The sequence below is a fragment of the Abramis brama genome (genome assembly GCF_963993115.1).
Source record: "Abramis brama genome assembly, chromosome: 6".
Classification (NCBI taxonomy): domain Eukaryota; kingdom Metazoa; phylum Chordata; class Actinopteri; order Cypriniformes; family Leuciscidae; genus Abramis; species Abramis brama.
The window spans coordinates 20,426,745-20,443,435 of NC_139968.1; the positions used below are offsets into that span (position 1 = coordinate 20,426,745).

General features: G+C 37.8%; 3 protein-coding genes across 3 annotated transcripts; 1 reads left to right on the forward strand and 2 right to left on the reverse strand.

Moving 5' to 3' along the window:
- Positions 1-612: 612 nt before the first annotated feature.
- hsd11b1la (hydroxysteroid (11-beta) dehydrogenase 1-like a) lies at positions 613-5,630 on the reverse strand. The gene is made up of 6 exons (XM_084115958.1): positions 5,193-5,630; positions 3,726-3,856; positions 3,437-3,640; positions 1,806-1,899; positions 1,553-1,718; positions 613-1,294 (listed from the first exon to the last, which is right to left on the reverse strand). Exons 1-6 carry the CDS (start codon positions 5,278-5,280, stop codon positions 1,111-1,113), a joined length of 867 nt encoding a protein of 288 aa, XP_083972084.1. The 5' UTR covers positions 5,281-5,630; the 3' UTR covers positions 613-1,110.
- A 350-nt stretch (positions 5,631-5,980) lies between these two features.
- Positions 5,981-11,977, forward strand: micos13 (mitochondrial contact site and cristae organizing system subunit 13). The gene is made up of 4 exons (XM_084116384.1): positions 5,981-6,168; positions 6,446-6,602; positions 11,292-11,343; positions 11,470-11,977. Exons 1-4 carry the CDS (start codon positions 6,140-6,142, stop codon positions 11,565-11,567), a joined length of 336 nt encoding a protein of 111 aa, XP_083972510.1. The 5' UTR covers positions 5,981-6,139; the 3' UTR covers positions 11,568-11,977.
- A 721-nt stretch (positions 11,978-12,698) lies between these two features.
- Positions 12,699-13,991, reverse strand: LOC311084377 (granzyme B(G,H)). The gene is made up of 5 exons (XM_084116383.1): positions 13,928-13,991; positions 13,693-13,843; positions 13,464-13,602; positions 13,063-13,326; positions 12,699-12,963 (listed from the first exon to the last, which is right to left on the reverse strand). Exons 1-5 carry the CDS (start codon positions 13,983-13,985, stop codon positions 12,805-12,807), a joined length of 771 nt encoding a protein of 256 aa, XP_083972509.1. The 5' UTR covers positions 13,986-13,991; the 3' UTR covers positions 12,699-12,804.
- Positions 13,992-16,691: the final 2,700 nt, after the last annotated feature.

Here is a 16,691-nt window from a genome sequence, read left to right on the forward strand (position 1 = left end):
TCAAGTACATGAGAATTGAAACAGCCTGGCATAATTTCAGCTCATCTAGCTCTTCGGTGAATTCAGTATATTATGACCCAATTGGTAATTGCAGGGAATTAATGTGGAGCATCTTTCTAATGAAGGACTCACTCAAAAGAAAAAAAGTCTTAATCTTGATTCTTGGCGGTCATACAATAAATCCACCTACTGGTCAAACCTTGAATGGGGAACACGTGCACTTACAATTGTTTTATGTCACTCGCAACTATCAAGAGACTGCTGCCCTCTTCCGGACATATTGTGCTACAACATTCAAATTAAATAGCGTTAAGTATGCTTGAGGTAAAGAAAATAACCGTCATATTCCGAGGACAGAGGTTTAATGTAACTTAATGATGTAGTTATTGTTTCGAATCAAGTATAATAGCTATTAAAGTTACGACAAAGTATCTTTGTTTCGTATTCGCGGCTTTTTCTGATTTGAATTTAGTGTAACAGTTAGGCTACGGGCCAAAAACAACACAGACAGCGCGCGCCCACTTATTTGTCTTAAACATCATATTCATTATCAAATGTTGTAAGCTCTAAATGTTTAATTTTATCAGCAATAAAACTCAAGCGGCAAGCATTTAGTGTAACGTCTTTATTGTCAAGTATGATAGCAGATTTTAGCGTCGGCATTATAGGTCAGGTAGTCACTGATAAGAAAACATGAGGTAGGCCTAAGTTCAGAGTGCTTTACAGTCACAACCCGGGAATGTTTCAGAGGTTACAAACAATTTCTTAGAGCTTCTTCCAAAAAAGGGCACACAGTTTTGAACAGACATGGACATAAACAGACATAACCACTTTTAATCCTCACAGCAGCAATAATTCCTTGATAATGTACCATAAAACACTTTAATCAATCTTTAATTGTCTAAATTCGTTTAAAACATAAAATATTTCACAACAGGTTCTCAAAAGTTTTATTTTAAGTCAGTTACATAAAAAAAGTAGATTAGTCTAATTGAATAATGAAACATAAGGCTGATACCCCCCAACTAACTAATAGTTGGTCATACTACTTGTTACCACACATGGATTCCAAAGGAACTGTCAGCTTTCAGTAATTAGTTCTGTATTAATTTATGGATTATATGTGTAGGAGTTTTGAATGGCCAGATCTCTATAGTAGGGGAACCAATCCCTGAAGAGACAGGCGTAGAAGGTGTACCAGGGGTAAAATGCCTCAGGCTGTCGAGATGCTCCAGCTTCGATAATGTGCCGGGCGGACTCATGCGCAGGGTAGGCGGTCATATTGATGTAACCTCTGCATTAAACACATTAAAGACATGAAGAATGAGCCTTTTATCTGGAACATGAGCTGTCATGTGTGATATAGATTGTTACAAAACTATGAGTTACACAAGTAAGTGAACAACTGCTATTTATGACTTTATACCTGCCCATTTGTTCTTTAGTAGCTTAACTAGTACTGAACAAGCACCCTTAAGTAAAAGCTTTTAAACTTTTAATTGTCATTTATTAGCATTAAGAACCAAAGATTTTGATGTTAGTTTGTTCTCACTTGATTTTCTCCATAGCACTATCTGTGTCGATCAGTCCAAGTACGCAGATGGTTATGGACACATTGCTTTTTTGCATTGCTAGCTCATGCTGGAGGCCTCCAAAGAAACCGTTGAGTGCAAACTTAGTTGCGGCATACGGCAAAGCGAAGGGGCCGCATATTTTTCCTGTGAAAAACAGTTAGGTGTTATTTCAGCAATTGTTCGTTGGTTGAAGCAGCAAGAGCTGTGAGATAAGTTTAATATTTTAATCACCTAGAAGGGAGGAAACAACAACTATCGATCCTTTACTCTTTTCAAGAGTCGGCAAAGCTTTCTGAGCCATCTGTAGGTAACTGAGAAAATTCACCTATAAGAGAGTGTATGATGAATGAAAGACAAATCAAGTCATATATTTCAGTTAGTTTGACCATAAGGGATTAAAAGTAACAGGTAGTTCACCCAAATATTACCATTAAGACCTGATGTGTCATATTTAAAGGTGCTCTAAGCGATGTAACGTGTTTTTTAGGCCGAAATTTTTTTTGTCACACATCAAACATCTCACAATCCGCTAGCTGCCTGTCCCCTGAACACACTGTAAAAAAACGCGGTCTCTGTAGACAGCCCAGGCTCCACAAACGGCAACAAAAACAAACTGGCCCAGCCTGGACCACGAAACATAACAAAAGGCGCTTTTCCACTACACAGTACCAACTCGCCTCGACTCAACTCGCCTTTGTTTGGTTTTCCACTGTGTAAAAGTTGTACCTGTACCTGCTTCCAGGTACTTTTTTTCGTATAACCTCCGGCGAGGTTCTGAGCGAGCTGAGGCGATACTAAAATGTGACGTGAAAACACAGCAGACTGCTGATTGGTCAGAGAGAATCGTCACTATTCACTGCATCATCATTGCATGGAGTATCCTGAATAAAAAACAGCAAAAACAAAAACATCCAAAAACAGCATACACTCGATTTCCTCCATTGTCCTGTGTGTGGGTAAGCGGGTGTTGCGTAGAAGATTAGAAGTGTCGCGTCACGGCAGTTTCCTGCGGCGTCGATATGACGACCAGGTACTATTGTGGAGGTACTATCTGCAATGGAAAACGGAGCGAAAAGCGAGACGAGACGAGTCGAGTCGAGTCGAGCTGGTACTGGTAATGGAAAAGCTAATAAAATAGTGTTCCAGCCAATAACCGACAAGAATGATTTGGGGGTGGGGGTTGGGGGGTTAGTGCGCGTGCACATGAAGGGGGGTGTGGGGAGTGGAGGAGAGAGAAGCATTAAGAGGGAAGTTAGCTAGAGGAGAGATGTCCTAGACAACGACTAACGTTAGAATTATATTCTCTTGAATTTTGATATGGCCGACACACGACCAAAGAGACGACGTACCGATGAACAAATAGCAAATAAGAGAGAAAAGGAGAAGGAACGTGCAAAGTCCCAAATTTACATCGGAAAAGCCTGTTTCAGGAAGCACAGAAGGGAGGTGGAGGGGACGGGATGAGGAGGAGGGAGGGTCGAGCTAGCCTCCGTTTTGTTTGACAATACTTTGAACGTCAACAAGAAGTGATGTCACCCAACATCGCTTAGAGCACCTTTAAGTATACAGTCTGAATGAGATTTGAGAGCTACAGTGATTCTTTTAATAAATTAGTTATTACATTACTATTAATTGTAATTTTACAGAAGGCCTATGTCATTTTTGGTCCCCAATCGCTTTCATTGTATGAAAAAGAGCAGTCGGGACATTATGTGGACTATCTTCTTTTGTGTTTCACGGAGGAAAGAAAATCATACAGGTTTGACACAATATGAGGGTGATTAAAAAAACAATATAAATCTCATTTTTGGGTGAACTATCCTTTTATGAAAACCTTTTTTTTCTTCATTGTGATTCTACACCTCTAACAGCCATCGCGTGTGCTCCACGTCTCCATTCCACATACGGTATGGACTGGGCCCAATGTGGTTCAGAACCAGGAAATCCAGCCCCCCGAGCTGTTCGATGGCGTACTGTACCACGCGCTCGGCATCGGAGGGGCTCGCCATGTCCGCGGGGATGTAAAAGGCCTTTTGAGCCCCCATTTCCTGGCACTTGCGCACAACCTGCAGTCAGAGGAATCATTTTGAAACAATCATACCTCCTTGAATCAAATGTAAATGATGAACGAAAGAAGAAAAGCTCATTGACCTCTTCTAGGACATTTCCTCTCCTCGCCGTGATAACGAGTTGGGCTCCTAAACGGGCGTATTGGTACGCCAACTGCTCGCCGATGCCAGTGCTGGCCCCGGTCACCAACACCCGGGCACCTTTCAAAGACTCTAAAAAGACACAAATCAGTTTAATGTTGACTAAATATCATTACATAAACATGCCTCATAATGGTGTACTTAATGTTCATGGTTGTAAAGGTCAAATGATAAAACCAGTCGGTTTTCAAGCTTTCTATGCTTTTTAGGTTATCACAATATCAGTTTGTAATTTTTTTTAATGTATTTAATGTTGGCCGTTTCCCATTAGTCATGCCCATTGAAAACCGACTGGTTTGGGTAGAAAGTTATATTAAACTTCTCCAATAGTCTCTCTGTATTATGACAAACAGTCTGCGGTAACAGTAATTATTTTGAGGGCAAAACGAGCTTGTTTGTACAGCTGATAACCTGCGGGGCAGAGACGCTTAATTATATAAATGTCACTGTAGGCTGCAAAATAAAAGCATGAACTGATTCATGAATAGTCTGAATCATGTCTGAATAGTCATGTTGATGGCAATCAAATGTTGACATTTGTAGAAATCTATCACATGAGTTGTCAACTGGAGAAAATCAATTTTCAATGAGACGAAGTGCAATAATCAACTATATTAAAACTTGAATGAATGGGCCAGTTCATTTCGGTTTACAAAGTTCATGCTGTTTTATCATGTTTCTTTCTTTATCACACTCACCCACTTCCTAGCACATAAAGTAATAAAATAACATTATGCATTGCATATGCAACTGTTCAGATAAGTTCTGTTATCTTGCCTTGCGCAACACAGAGCTGATTTAAATATCACAGTGACAAAAAAATAATGATGAATGGCATTTCACTTTTCATATTTTAATTCTGACTGATGTACTTTCCTGAAAGTTAATATATATATATTAAAATAAAATTTGTATATATATAAATTTTAATTAATTTAAATATTAATTTATATTAATATAAATGTTGATAAATATATCAAACTCCAAACTTTACTATATTATTGGATAAATATCACATTTCTGAGTGGTTACTTGAATTTTGAGGAATATATAACATTTTTTTTTAAGGAAAAATCTTTTTATTATTATTTCAGAATTACTATTATTTTCCCACATACAAGAGAGAGAACAGACAATCTCAACAGCAAGGTAACGTTAGGCTATATAAAATATTAGTCTAAAAAAGTGCAAATAGCTACTCTAATTACCCGAAATAGCCTAACTATATTATATTGCTATTACAAATATTGCTACAAAACAGGAAGACAAAAACATTTCTTCCTCCTAAATCCCGGACTGACTTATCACGGGTCTTGCACATGACTTTAATCTGGTGTTACAGCCTATAGCCTACGAATATTACATTTTATTACAGCACAGATAAAAAAAAGGCGTCCGTTCAACTCACCCTCATTAAACGACGTAGCATTCCATCGAACCGCAATGAAAGCGACGCCTATGCTGCACAGTAACAGTAACTTGGCATAAAGATTCATTTGTGAAAAATTGTAGAAGATGCGACAGCACAGCTTACAGAAATGTGACTTTGAACCGATCAACTGTTAAAAGTCAGTCGACATAACCAAAGAACCTGCATAACCAGATCGTGTCAGACAGGCGGAGCCAAACCAAAGTACAATCAGATTTAAGTGGCGTTTCAATAATCTTGAGAGCAACAAACGCGCTATAGCCTATTACTGGTGTATTAACAATTGTTTTAAGTTTTGTTGTCATTATTATTCAAAAAGAAAAAAGAAAAAAAAGTGTTTATAAAAGAAAAAATAAAACAGACCGGCTAGAAAATAAATCCTAAAGTCATGATTAAGGATTACTTTTCAGTAACCTCTGCATGGCTAAGCTATTGAGTTACTTATTAGATTTGACATTGACGTTGTTAGGGCTTGGAAAGAGATTCAGTTAACATAAAACCACAATATTATATAAAATTATTTTTTTCTTAATGATTAATACGATTAATAATACTGAAACAGCGGCTGACAGCAAGTGCACGGAGTGGTCATGGCGGCACATTCAACAAATACATAAAACCAAGTCGTTTATTATTAACACTAACAACCGTGTGCTTTTATTTTTATTATTATTTTTCTCTTTTTTTTTATTACAGAAACACAAATATCATTTATATACATCCGACGTTTATTTAGACGAATCTGCGGATTGCGAACGTCTGAAGTCATTCAAAACCAACTTTATTGCCTCCAGTCCAGTTCATTCCACTGGTGCAAATGCCCTTGTCAGTGGAATTCGCTGTCAAGAAAGAGCAAAATATTTAGTAAAGTTGAGGGGTTTTTTTCACAGTTTTGCACTTTTTAGCATACTGTTGCTTTTAAGACCATGGCTGCCAAGATTTTGCCTGTAGTCAAGTAAGTGTCATTGCGTTTTTGTATATGGAGCTAATTAGCAGTTAGCTTTTAAGTGTTTGTTTGGGCTTAAGAGTTATGTTGATTGGCATATTTTGTGCATTATTATTTTCGATAGTTTTATATATATCTATAATACTTGTAAATTAAATTAGCATGCATTTGAGTAACTTAGCTGTGTTCATTTACATAGTAGGTTAAGCATAGCTAGCGTGCTAACAAACATCTTCTCAATGTGGCTTTTTGACTTGGAATGACTGAATTGTTATGTGTATCTTAGGTTTGCCACAAAGGTGACCATTGCAGGAGGAGCCCTATATGTGGCATATGATTCGGGACTTCTTGGAGGTAGCGAGGAGGGATCTGTTGCCTTGGGCCGAGCTAAAACAGCCATCCCACCAGCTGTGGAGGAGTGGATGAAGTACTTTGGCTTTGAGGTACGAAAGTACTGAAACTGAACGTATCCACATTATTCCTACGCCCCATGACTCTTTGCGCGAATTATGGGTGTAACTTCCGTTAAGCTGTAAACAATCAGTGAAAGACTAGCTCTATGGACGCAATAATATATATTTTTAAACTGTGTACAATGACATTAAATTATTCTACTCACCCTTCAACCATTGGACATTAAAAGTACATTTAAAAGTGTAAAAGCATCAACAAGGTACTTTAAATCATAAAAATAAATCATTAAATCATTCCACAGCAAAATCGGACGGTTAAATATCATGATAATTACTAATCTGTATTATACATAGGCTATGTTGCCTTAATAATAATAAAAAATAAATAAATATATATATATATATATATATATATATATATATATATTGCTATAAATATATATATATATATATATATATATATATATATATTTACTTCAGCATTGCGTGATAGTATTTCAAAGTGATTTAAGCCATTTTGACAGATAATAAATTGTATTTAACTGTGAAAACAAACCTGGAAAGAGACGTGAGGATTTGGGGAGAAAAAAAAAAAGAGAGATTCGTCGTGCATTCCAGTGAATTATTAATGGCATAATATCTTAAATTAAATCGGGAGAACAGACCACAAATGTGCAGTGTATGTTGACATTTTTCATACTATTACAGCGAAATGCAAAAGGAAAAAAAGAAAATAATCAATAGGAAAAGAATGCAGTGACTGAAAAGAGCTCTTGCCATAGATATTGTTATAACATGTCACGTTAAAATACCAAGTGTTACGTTATTCTCATGTTATTCTTAAATAAAACATGAAAGAAAACTGATAGCTCATTGAGTCAAACTGACGGATAAGCTTTATTTGTAGGGCAACCTTATAATTTGATTCAGATGACACCAACTAAACCTCACCAGACATTTATTTACAAAGATGTGAAGGCAGGGAAAGAAAAAACTACTATTTAAAGGGATACTCCACTTTAAAATGAAAATTCTGTCATCATATATTCACCCTCATGTTGTTTCAATCCTTTATGAATTTCTTTCTTCTGCTGAACAGAAAGGAAGATATTTAGAAGAATATCAGTAACCAGACAGTTTCTGGTCTCATTGACTTCCATGGTATATTTTTTTCCTACTATGAAAGTCAATGACAACATGAGGCTGAGTATATGATGACAGAATTTTCATTTTAAAGGTGGCATGTGTTATGTCTGGCAAAAAAATCAAGTCATACTCCACATTCCATACCAGATGGGGGCAGTATACCTCCAGAAAGTGAATTGGTCTACTCTAGAGTAACAAACGAGAAACGGCATAGTCTCTATGCTCCGCCCCTACCTTCACAATGACCCTAGAGCCACAGCCGAAGCTTAATAGAGGACGTTTTGCCTCCAGAGGAACGTTGGGTGATGTCAAGTGATTTTGAAACATGACATCTTCAAGCTACTTCCCTTCACCTTTACCAGTGAATATGTTCATATTCGTTTTGTTCATATTACATTTTGAGTTGTATATACACATTGTTTGAATTAAATTAATTTGACAGACAGCATTCTGTCAACATCATTGGTCAACATCAGACAGCTGATGTTGACCAAGCTAGCGCCAACCAACGTAACCAGAGCTGCCAACTCTCACGCATTCACCGTGAGACACACGCAATTTACACTTTTCACACGCTCTCACGCCACACATCAATTTTCTCACGCACAGAAAAATCGCGAAGCAAAGAGGACACGGAGACCAACAGACTAGACAGAGCAGGTTAGTTATGATATAAAAAAAATATCAGATTCTGTCAATTTTATTACGCAATTCAAACAATAAATACCGTTTTGGCGCTTGTAAATGTTACACGACAGATCCCTAGCGCACGTGAACTGATCATCTCTACTAGCTAATAGTAAAAAAAACACGAACACTGTTGAAAGGTCTCTTGCCAAGGGCTTCAGCCATCCTTCTGCTCTCTTCCCTGAACTGAAATGTAGTAGTGGGCTGTACTTTCCACACGATTGACATCAGGTTCAAGTACGCCCACAAGCCGTGCGAGTTCTTCGTGTATTGCAGGTTGGCTGGTGGTTATGTTGCCCGTATACCGCCTCCCATGGCCGAAACTGGTATTACGACACCTGTCGGGCCGTGGCTAGTAATGCTAATGCTAATTAAGGTTGATATCTCTGCAGCACTATAACTTGACATTTTTTTAATGACATCATCACCCTTATTTCTTCTCATTCTTTTGATGCGTGTAGCTCATTTTTTGGATATTTTTACCTCAATTTTTACACATGGCACCTTTAAAGTGGAGTATCCCTTTAAAAATTTAGGATTTGTTAGTTGGTGTTTAAAAAAAAAAAAAAAAACTTCTATTCAGCAAGAACACATTAAATGGATCAAAAGTGACAGTAAATACTTTAACAATGTTACAAAAGATTTCTATTCCAAAAAAATGCGGTTTCTTTGAACTTCCTAGTAATCAAAGAATCCTGGAAAAAAAGTATCACTGTTTCCTCTAAAAGATTAAGCTGCATAACTGTTCCCAACATTGATAATAATAAGAAACGTTTCTTGAGCGTTAAATTAAAGTGCCCCTATTATGCTTTTTCAAATATTCCCTTTCATGCACTGTATAAAATAGCTGTTTGTGAATGTAAAAGGTCTGCAAAGTTTTAAAGATCAAAGTGCACTACAAATAAATGTATTCTCTCCAAAAGAAAAATAATTGATTTTGAAGTGCTGAAACATGTCATCAGTAATTCCAGTCTTAAGGCTGATTTATACTTTAAATTACCACAGCGATACAGCAGTAGTATAACCTTTCGATGATTGCTTCTCAAATCTCCATGAGGTCTAAAACGCTTATCCATTAAAGATGGGACAGTACACACTTTATTTGGACCAACTTGCTCCTCAGAATCACAACCTGTTATTATGATTAATTATTGACGTATATATTTTCTAACGGGTGGTAAAAATACATAGTTTTGTGTTTCTGGCTAACTTACGTTATAACTGTATTCCTGAAATACTAATGCAAATCAGCTGTGGGACACTATTACCTATATATGTGTCTATTAATGCAGATTGTCTGTTGTTACTACTTTGAGTAAAGATTAAGGATGAAGCGAGATTTGTATTACAAAAATGTGTTACATTAGTCATTCACATTAGTGCTGGGCGAACATATGAACTGTTATTGATACAGTTCCTGCATATGCACAACAATACATTTGAAATATACACATCGGTTTGTGTTGAAGGAGGTAGAACAATCACGACAGGCTGGGCCGTCTGGCCAATCAGAGCAGAGTAGCTCACGGGAAGGAGGGATTTAGAGAGACTGAATCATCCTACGAGTCGTTTGCGAATCTTTGAATAATGTGATCTGATGTATATTATGAGAAAATGAAAGTGTTTTTGGACCTTTGATGTAGTAAATCAATATTTTTGAGTGGCTCGATAGCGTGATATGCGGTATAATCGCCATTTATTTATTTATATTTATTTGTTGCTATGTAAATAAGTGTTACAATGTGGTCAGCATGCACAAAAACGAGGACATATTCAGTAACCAATGTAACCGAAACTAAACAGTGTTGAAACAGGAAGTGAAGTAAACAGAAGAGAATGTCAAAATAAGAGTCCACATAACAGAACATAAACCTGACAATAAGCTCGTTAGGCTATTTTTATATGTATAACAGTCAGTTCCGATCCTCGAATCTGACTGGATAAGAGGCTTTCTGCTGATATTTCACCAGTATCATCGTCTTCGTCTCTGTGCATAGACGGGCTGTTACATTGTTAAGCCACTAGGTGACAGCAAGGGACTGTCTTTGAGTGTGTCATTAAACCGTTCAGTCAAAAAACACATTCAAAAACGCTGATTCATTAAAAGGTAGATGTAATAAAACAGGGTGTTCATTATTTTAACTTTGAGCTCCACTTTTCAAGGCTCAGCTGACCAGCAATGTGTTGCATGGGTAACGCTGAAGCTTCACTTAATAGAGACCAGTGGCATTGATCCATTGACCAGCGCTGACACCATTCATGGTAAATACCCTTACACATTAAAAGGATGATACGACAAATATTTCGCTTTCCTTGGACACGGCAACCTTTTCACGAATATGTATGACACCGCGCTCAGTCGATCTCTCTCATTCTCTGTCTGTTTAGGCTTGTTAAGTGCAAATCCACGAAGCCTCTGTACAAATCACCATGATAAACACAGTCTTGTTATCATTATTAACTTATTTAACATTCAATACACATGGATGGCACGAGGTTCAAAACAAGAAAGGTATAGCCTTATGAAAAAAGAAAACACGCGATTATTGCGGTTGCGGCACTTACTTGCATTCCTCTGCGGTTGGCTTGTCAGTAGTGTTGGTACTACGATATCATGGTTATCGCGACAGCATTATGCATGTAAACCTGTTTTAGGACACAAAATTAGAAACCTTTAAAATAGCAATAATAGTGGTTCTTTAAAGTATACAATAATGATTTCTGAAGGATCATGTGACACTGAAGACCGGAGTAATGATGCTGAAAATACAGCTTTGCCATCACAGGAAAAAACTACATTTTAAAATGCATTCAAATAGAATATATATTTCACAATATTACTGTTTCAAGCCACTTTGTTATAACATATTTAATGCAATATTTCAGCTTCCAGCCACGCCCAAAATTGAGTTCTCCCCACTGAACGCATGGAACTCAGGTAAACAATCGTTTATTTTGGTGGAAAATGTTTTTGTGTGTGTGTGTGTATATATAAAATCAAATAAGTTTTTACCACATATATAAGTATATTTTAGTCTTGTAATCGCTCTGTTTTTTCACTCAGGGGTCCAGAAGTCCATCCACGCTTTATCGGTTGCTCCGTCCACAGTTAGTGAATACACCAAACAAGGCCTGCAATATGCTAAGAACCATTTAAAATGAGCATTTAAACCTTCAAAGTTTCAGCATCTGAGAAGACACACATCAAGAAGCGTTTTCACCCTCATATACGCCAGACTGAATTCCATTAAGTTTTGAGGAACAACAATTAGAGTTTGTGAAATTCAAATATGAATGTTATACGCATTCGCTTTTCAGTTACAGAAATAACAGAAATGGTTTTGAGATGAATCCAAATTTAAAGATAATAATAATACAAGTGTTCTATATGTATATTGTTGTTTGACTCTCTTATTTATTTGAGAAATCCCTGTCTGGAAATGGTCTGTTCTGGCATTGATTCACCAAAATTCACCTTTCATATAGACACAAATGGAGTTTTGTATAGTTTATAATCCCATGTTGCTTTGTCTAATGTAAAATAAATCATGTCAAATATTTTGATGGATGGACTTCTTCTGTGTGAATGTGGTTTTTTTTTAAACATTGTTTACAAGACTATGGAAGTTAATCTTGTAAACGATCTGTTAACCACATAAAAGCACAAGTTAGTAACGCTATTCAGCTTTACCACAGAGTGATGCTGCATTTGTGTCAAGATGGACCCCAACTCCTTTCTGCACGTCTCGACTCATTTTGAGTTTTCTGTGGTCACATACGTTTTATTACCAGAATATGTTAGATTAAAAGAATGTGTGGGAAAAAAAAATACAGGGTTTGTGGGTTTTGTGTGCATTATGACCTACATAGTTGAACAGAGATCTGTTTAAACCTAAGGAAATACAACAAATGATGAGAACCTTTTCAGAAGCAGTTTCTTCTTGCACCAACAACATTTTTGTAACCATCTAAGAAACAGCAAAATGAGACTGAATGAACTCTGTTCATTTCTTTTGAGACACTTTATACACCTTGACAAATCGATTGCTTGTGTCTTCAGGGCTTTTTAAACAAACCTTAAAATTTAACATTTAGTTTTTGAAGGAGTGTGTGTGTCTTCAACCTTTTTTCCCCCCAGTGCTGCATCTATTTTTGTTCAAAAAGACTGTTGTGCAACTTCTAGGATGTGGTGATGGCTGTGAACTTTAGCTGTGGTTAAGTATCAAACAGCCCTTGAACGGTTTCGTTCTCTGTGAAGTGGCTCTTTAGAAATAAAGAAATGCAGAGTCATTGCTTATTGAGTTTTTATTGCTCTTTTCTCGCTTTTATTGAAAAATGTTGACAGGTAGCATTCACCTCAACATAAACTCCACAACAGTACAATTCAGTTTTAAAGGCATCAGGCACCTCCCTTGATCACCTTCTTGATCCAGACTGTGTATTTTGAAATTTGAGTGTAAATATTGGGAACATTTGGGTAGTCGCAGTGACCCCTGAAGTTGAAAGAGACGATGCCCACCGCTTCCCCACTGCACACTAGCGGTCCACCTGAATCACCCTGCAAGAACAATGCATTTCAGATTGATTACCAATTGAGTTCAGAAGTAAATAGAATAGCAAATTATGAAATTTCACCAAAATATTGCTGTAGACGCACCTGACAAGCGCCACTTTTAGTCTCGAAACCACCAGCGCACAAGACATTGTCTGGGAGTTTTACTTGCACTTTTTCCCACATCGTCTTGCAGGTTGTGAAGTTGATAGTTGAAACGTCTGTGACCAGCAGATCGTCCACCACATTATGCTGTTCGGTTTTACCCCATCCAGCAACCTGGCACTTGGATTTCGGCTTCAGTGGTTTGTCCTTGTTCGGGATTTTGATGGTTTTCACACCTTTGCTGGTTTTCAGCTTTTTGGACAGCTAGAATTCCACACAAGAAATGTGAGGTCTTCATGATGACAATTAATTGTGTGTGTATTAAAAGTATTTGATTTAGTTAAAGTATAAATGTATCTATTATTATTACTATTCATGTTTTTATTTATGAAATATTGTACCTTCAGAAGCATGATGTCATTGCCAGTTTTCACGTTTTTGAAAGATGGGTGCTTATGTTTATGTTGCACTGTATATCTTTTCAGATTCGCCCCTTGTGGACTGATGTTGTGGGTGCCCAGGACCACAGTCATGTTGCCACTTTAACATGAACACAATTGCAGATTAGTGAACAGTTTTGTTGAACACCAAACATATCCCAGTTTAACAGTAGACTAACTATCATCTTACCTTTCATCACAGTGTGCGGCCGTGAGCACGTAGCTCGGGTCGATCAGGAATCCTCCACATTTGTGTTGTCCTTCAATCTGAACTGATGCCATGTAAAGCACTGAGCTCTTCTTGACTTTTTTGCCATTGATGATATCAGCTCCAAATGTACCTAAACCAATCAAGATGCAAGTTTGAGTTAACCAAAAGCAGTTCAGTTATTATTGTATTATCAGTAAAGTATGATTTTACTAACCAGTCAGTGTCAAGCTGGTCAAAGCCACTGAGAGCAACAGGCTGTACGCTATAGTCATCTTGATAAGACTGAAGATTGTTGAGACCACCAGTCATTTATATAGGTCTCCACCACATGACACGACACGCGCATGACACATCCTGACATACAGAGGTGATGCTAAATGCCACCTATTGCATAGTGTGGTAGGCCTTGAATAGTCCAGTATTTCTTAGTAAAACTGATGCCTTTCAGGCAGTGGCGTATTAACGCAGACTAACTAGCGGTTTATGCAATTTTTTTTTCAATTATGCAAAAGCGTTTTTTCTACATGCAGTACTAGTAATTACTGGTGTTACTGGATGGAGGTTTAAAAAAATCAGACAATTGACGACCACACCTAATCCTAAATTTACATATACTGGAGACTCAGGGAAGTAATAATCTGGCGGTGGTCAGAATTCAGCACAACACCTCTCACCAGTGCCGGGGAGCGCTTGTTTTCTAAACTGGTGCTTGGCACGAACAGGAACTGTTCATTTGAAAATACTCAATGTCATTGGATCAGAGCGCTGTCAATCACAGCCTAATCTGCTGCCCATTGTTGCCTGCAAATTTGACAGTGCTCAACACAATTGGATCAGTGCTTTGGCAATGTACAGCATTTTTACATTGCCCAATTGTCAATAGAGCTACTTGAATCTGCATTTGTCAGTCGCTGATTGATTACGATGCGCTTTTTCAAACGGGGAGAGACCACAGACAAAGTCTCTTTCAAGGAAAGTCTGTTCACTCTGCGGCCATATTTGCAACGCCTCTGGAGCATCCAAGACCAAGTCCTATCTGTTTGACTGGGGGAATCCTGAAATCTCAAAAAGTGCTTGCTGAACTCACAATTAAGTAACATTTTAAATCAGCAACAGAATCTGGCACGCACTGTTCTACAGATGTTGTTTCATAGGCTCAAATTCTGTAGAAAAAAAAGCTTATTTTCCAAGCTAGACCAGCCAATGCACGTTTAGTCCTAAGAGCGAGCCTCAGGTTCTAACGGCAGCTGCAGTGACGCAATAACTTTTCATATCAGCGATTGGCTTTATTATTTAGAAGGCGGGATGTATTTTGCTTAGGCTTGCTGCGATACTCTGTTTTACTGGTGTTACACGATGTTCAGCCGCAACACCGGTTACATCCTTTGCCCACCGCGGCACCGCCCCCACCATCATTCTGATTTTTTTTATAGTAATAAAAATCATTTCGTTCAGTTAGAGAACAGACTCTACAATTAAAAACTGAACACGTCCAAGGTTCATCAATCCACGAGGACGGCAAAGGCCATCCTGTCTGGTGTATGCAAACCAAAGTCACACAAAATCGTAATGATTGTTATGGGAGGAATGTGTCACAACACACAGTCTGCTGTGTATGGGGCTGCGTAGCTGTAGAATAATCAAAAGTGCCTTTGATGACCCCTGTCCACCATCGAAAGTGTCTGCAATGGGCATGTCAGAACTGGACCTTGGAGCAGTAGAAGAAGGTTGACAGGACCAACAATTCCCATTTTCTTTTACATCACATCACATTACATCGGCCGTGTATGTGTGCGCAGTTTAGTTATGCACTGTGAGACAATGAAAAGCCGCTGGAGGGAGTGTGATGCTCTGGGAAAAGTTCTGTTGGGACACCCTGGGTCCGGCCATTCATGTGGATGTAAATTTGACACGTGACACCTACCAAAACAATGTTGCAGACCAGGTACACCAAAACCTCCTTCAGCAGGATAATGCACTCTGCCACACTACACACATTGTTCAAGAATGGTTTGAGGAACATGATGAAGAGTTTAAGGTGTTGCCCTGGCCTTCAAATTCCCCAGATCTCAATCCAATTGAGCATCGATAGGATGTGCTGAACCAACAAGTTCAATCCTCGACAGCTCCACCTTGCAACCTACAGGACTTGAAAGATCTGCTGCTAACGTCTTCGTGCCAGAGACCACAGGACGCCTTCAGGGGTCTTCTCCATGCCTCAGCGGGTCATCGCTGTTTTGACAGCACGCTGTGGATGAGCAGCATATTAGGCAGGTGGTCATGTTTTGGATTATTGGTGTATATCATCTAGTATGACAAGGTTTAAGATAGTCCCAGACTAAAATGTATGTTTGAGCTGTTTTAACTAAAAGCAACTTGCACTGACTTATCTTAAAAGATATCAGTGCCATTGTTTTGTCTCAAGATGCACACCAGTAATGTTTTTTTTTTCTAAAGCACCTTTATAAAAGCCACTTAAATGCTCCAATTAAACTAATGCCTAATCCTGGCTTAATCTAAGCCCCATCTTTGAAACCGGGCATTTACCTAGTTTTAAGCACATCACATGTTTTATTTATGTTGTGATTTTTGGCCTGTCCCACTTTTGAGGTCTTGGCCATCTCGACTGTAATAAATAATTTTGGCTAAATTTGCGACCGTTACTTGCAACCCTATAAATATATCTTCCTAGAAAATTAAAATCAAACAAATGCATTTTAAACTGTATTTAGATTTCCAAATGTTAGTATCATCAAAGAAGTTGAACAGATAATAATGTTATCAATTTACCTTTTCTGAATGCTAAACTCCTCCTTTCACTGTCCTTTTGTTTAAAAGAAAAACGACTTCATTAATTTAAGAGTTCTAGGATATTTTGTAACCTATTGAAGGAAAATAACATTTCAAATGTGTATTTCAGACCAAAGATTTCAGTCACAGGTTTACTATGCTGTCCATCCCTGTTTTTTATGTCTGTG

Coding starts and splice junctions, on each gene's coding strand:
- hsd11b1la (XM_084115958.1), bottom strand. CDS start 5,280: ATGAATCTTTATGCCAAGTTACTGTTACTGTGCAGCATAGGCGTCGCT. Junction 3,857..5,192: donor TGCTACGTCGTTTAATGAGG/GTGAGTTGAACG, acceptor GTGTCTTTTTAG/AGTCTTTGAAAGGTGCCCGG. Junction 1,295..1,552: donor AGTGCTATGGAGAAAATCAA/GTGAGAACAAAC, acceptor TGTTTAATGCAG/AGGTTACATCAATATGACCG.
- micos13 (XM_084116384.1), top strand. CDS start 6,140: ATGGCTGCCAAGATTTTGCCTGTAGTCAA. Junction 6,169..6,445: donor AAGATTTTGCCTGTAGTCAA/GTAAGTGTCATT, acceptor TGTGTATCTTAG/GTTTGCCACAAAGGTGACCA. Junction 6,603..11,291: donor TGAAGTACTTTGGCTTTGAG/GTACGAAAGTAC, acceptor GCAATATTTCAG/CTTCCAGCCACGCCCAAAAT.
- LOC311084377 (XM_084116383.1), bottom strand. CDS start 13,985: ATGACTATAGCGTACAGCCTGTTGCTCTCAGTGGCTTTGACCAGCTTG. Junction 13,844..13,927: donor GACCAGCTTGACACTGACTG/GTTAGTAAAATC, acceptor TGATTGGTTTAG/GTACATTTGGAGCTGATATC. Junction 13,327..13,463: donor ATGACATCATGCTTCTGAAG/GTACAATATTTC, acceptor GTGGAATTCTAG/CTGTCCAAAAAGCTGAAAAC.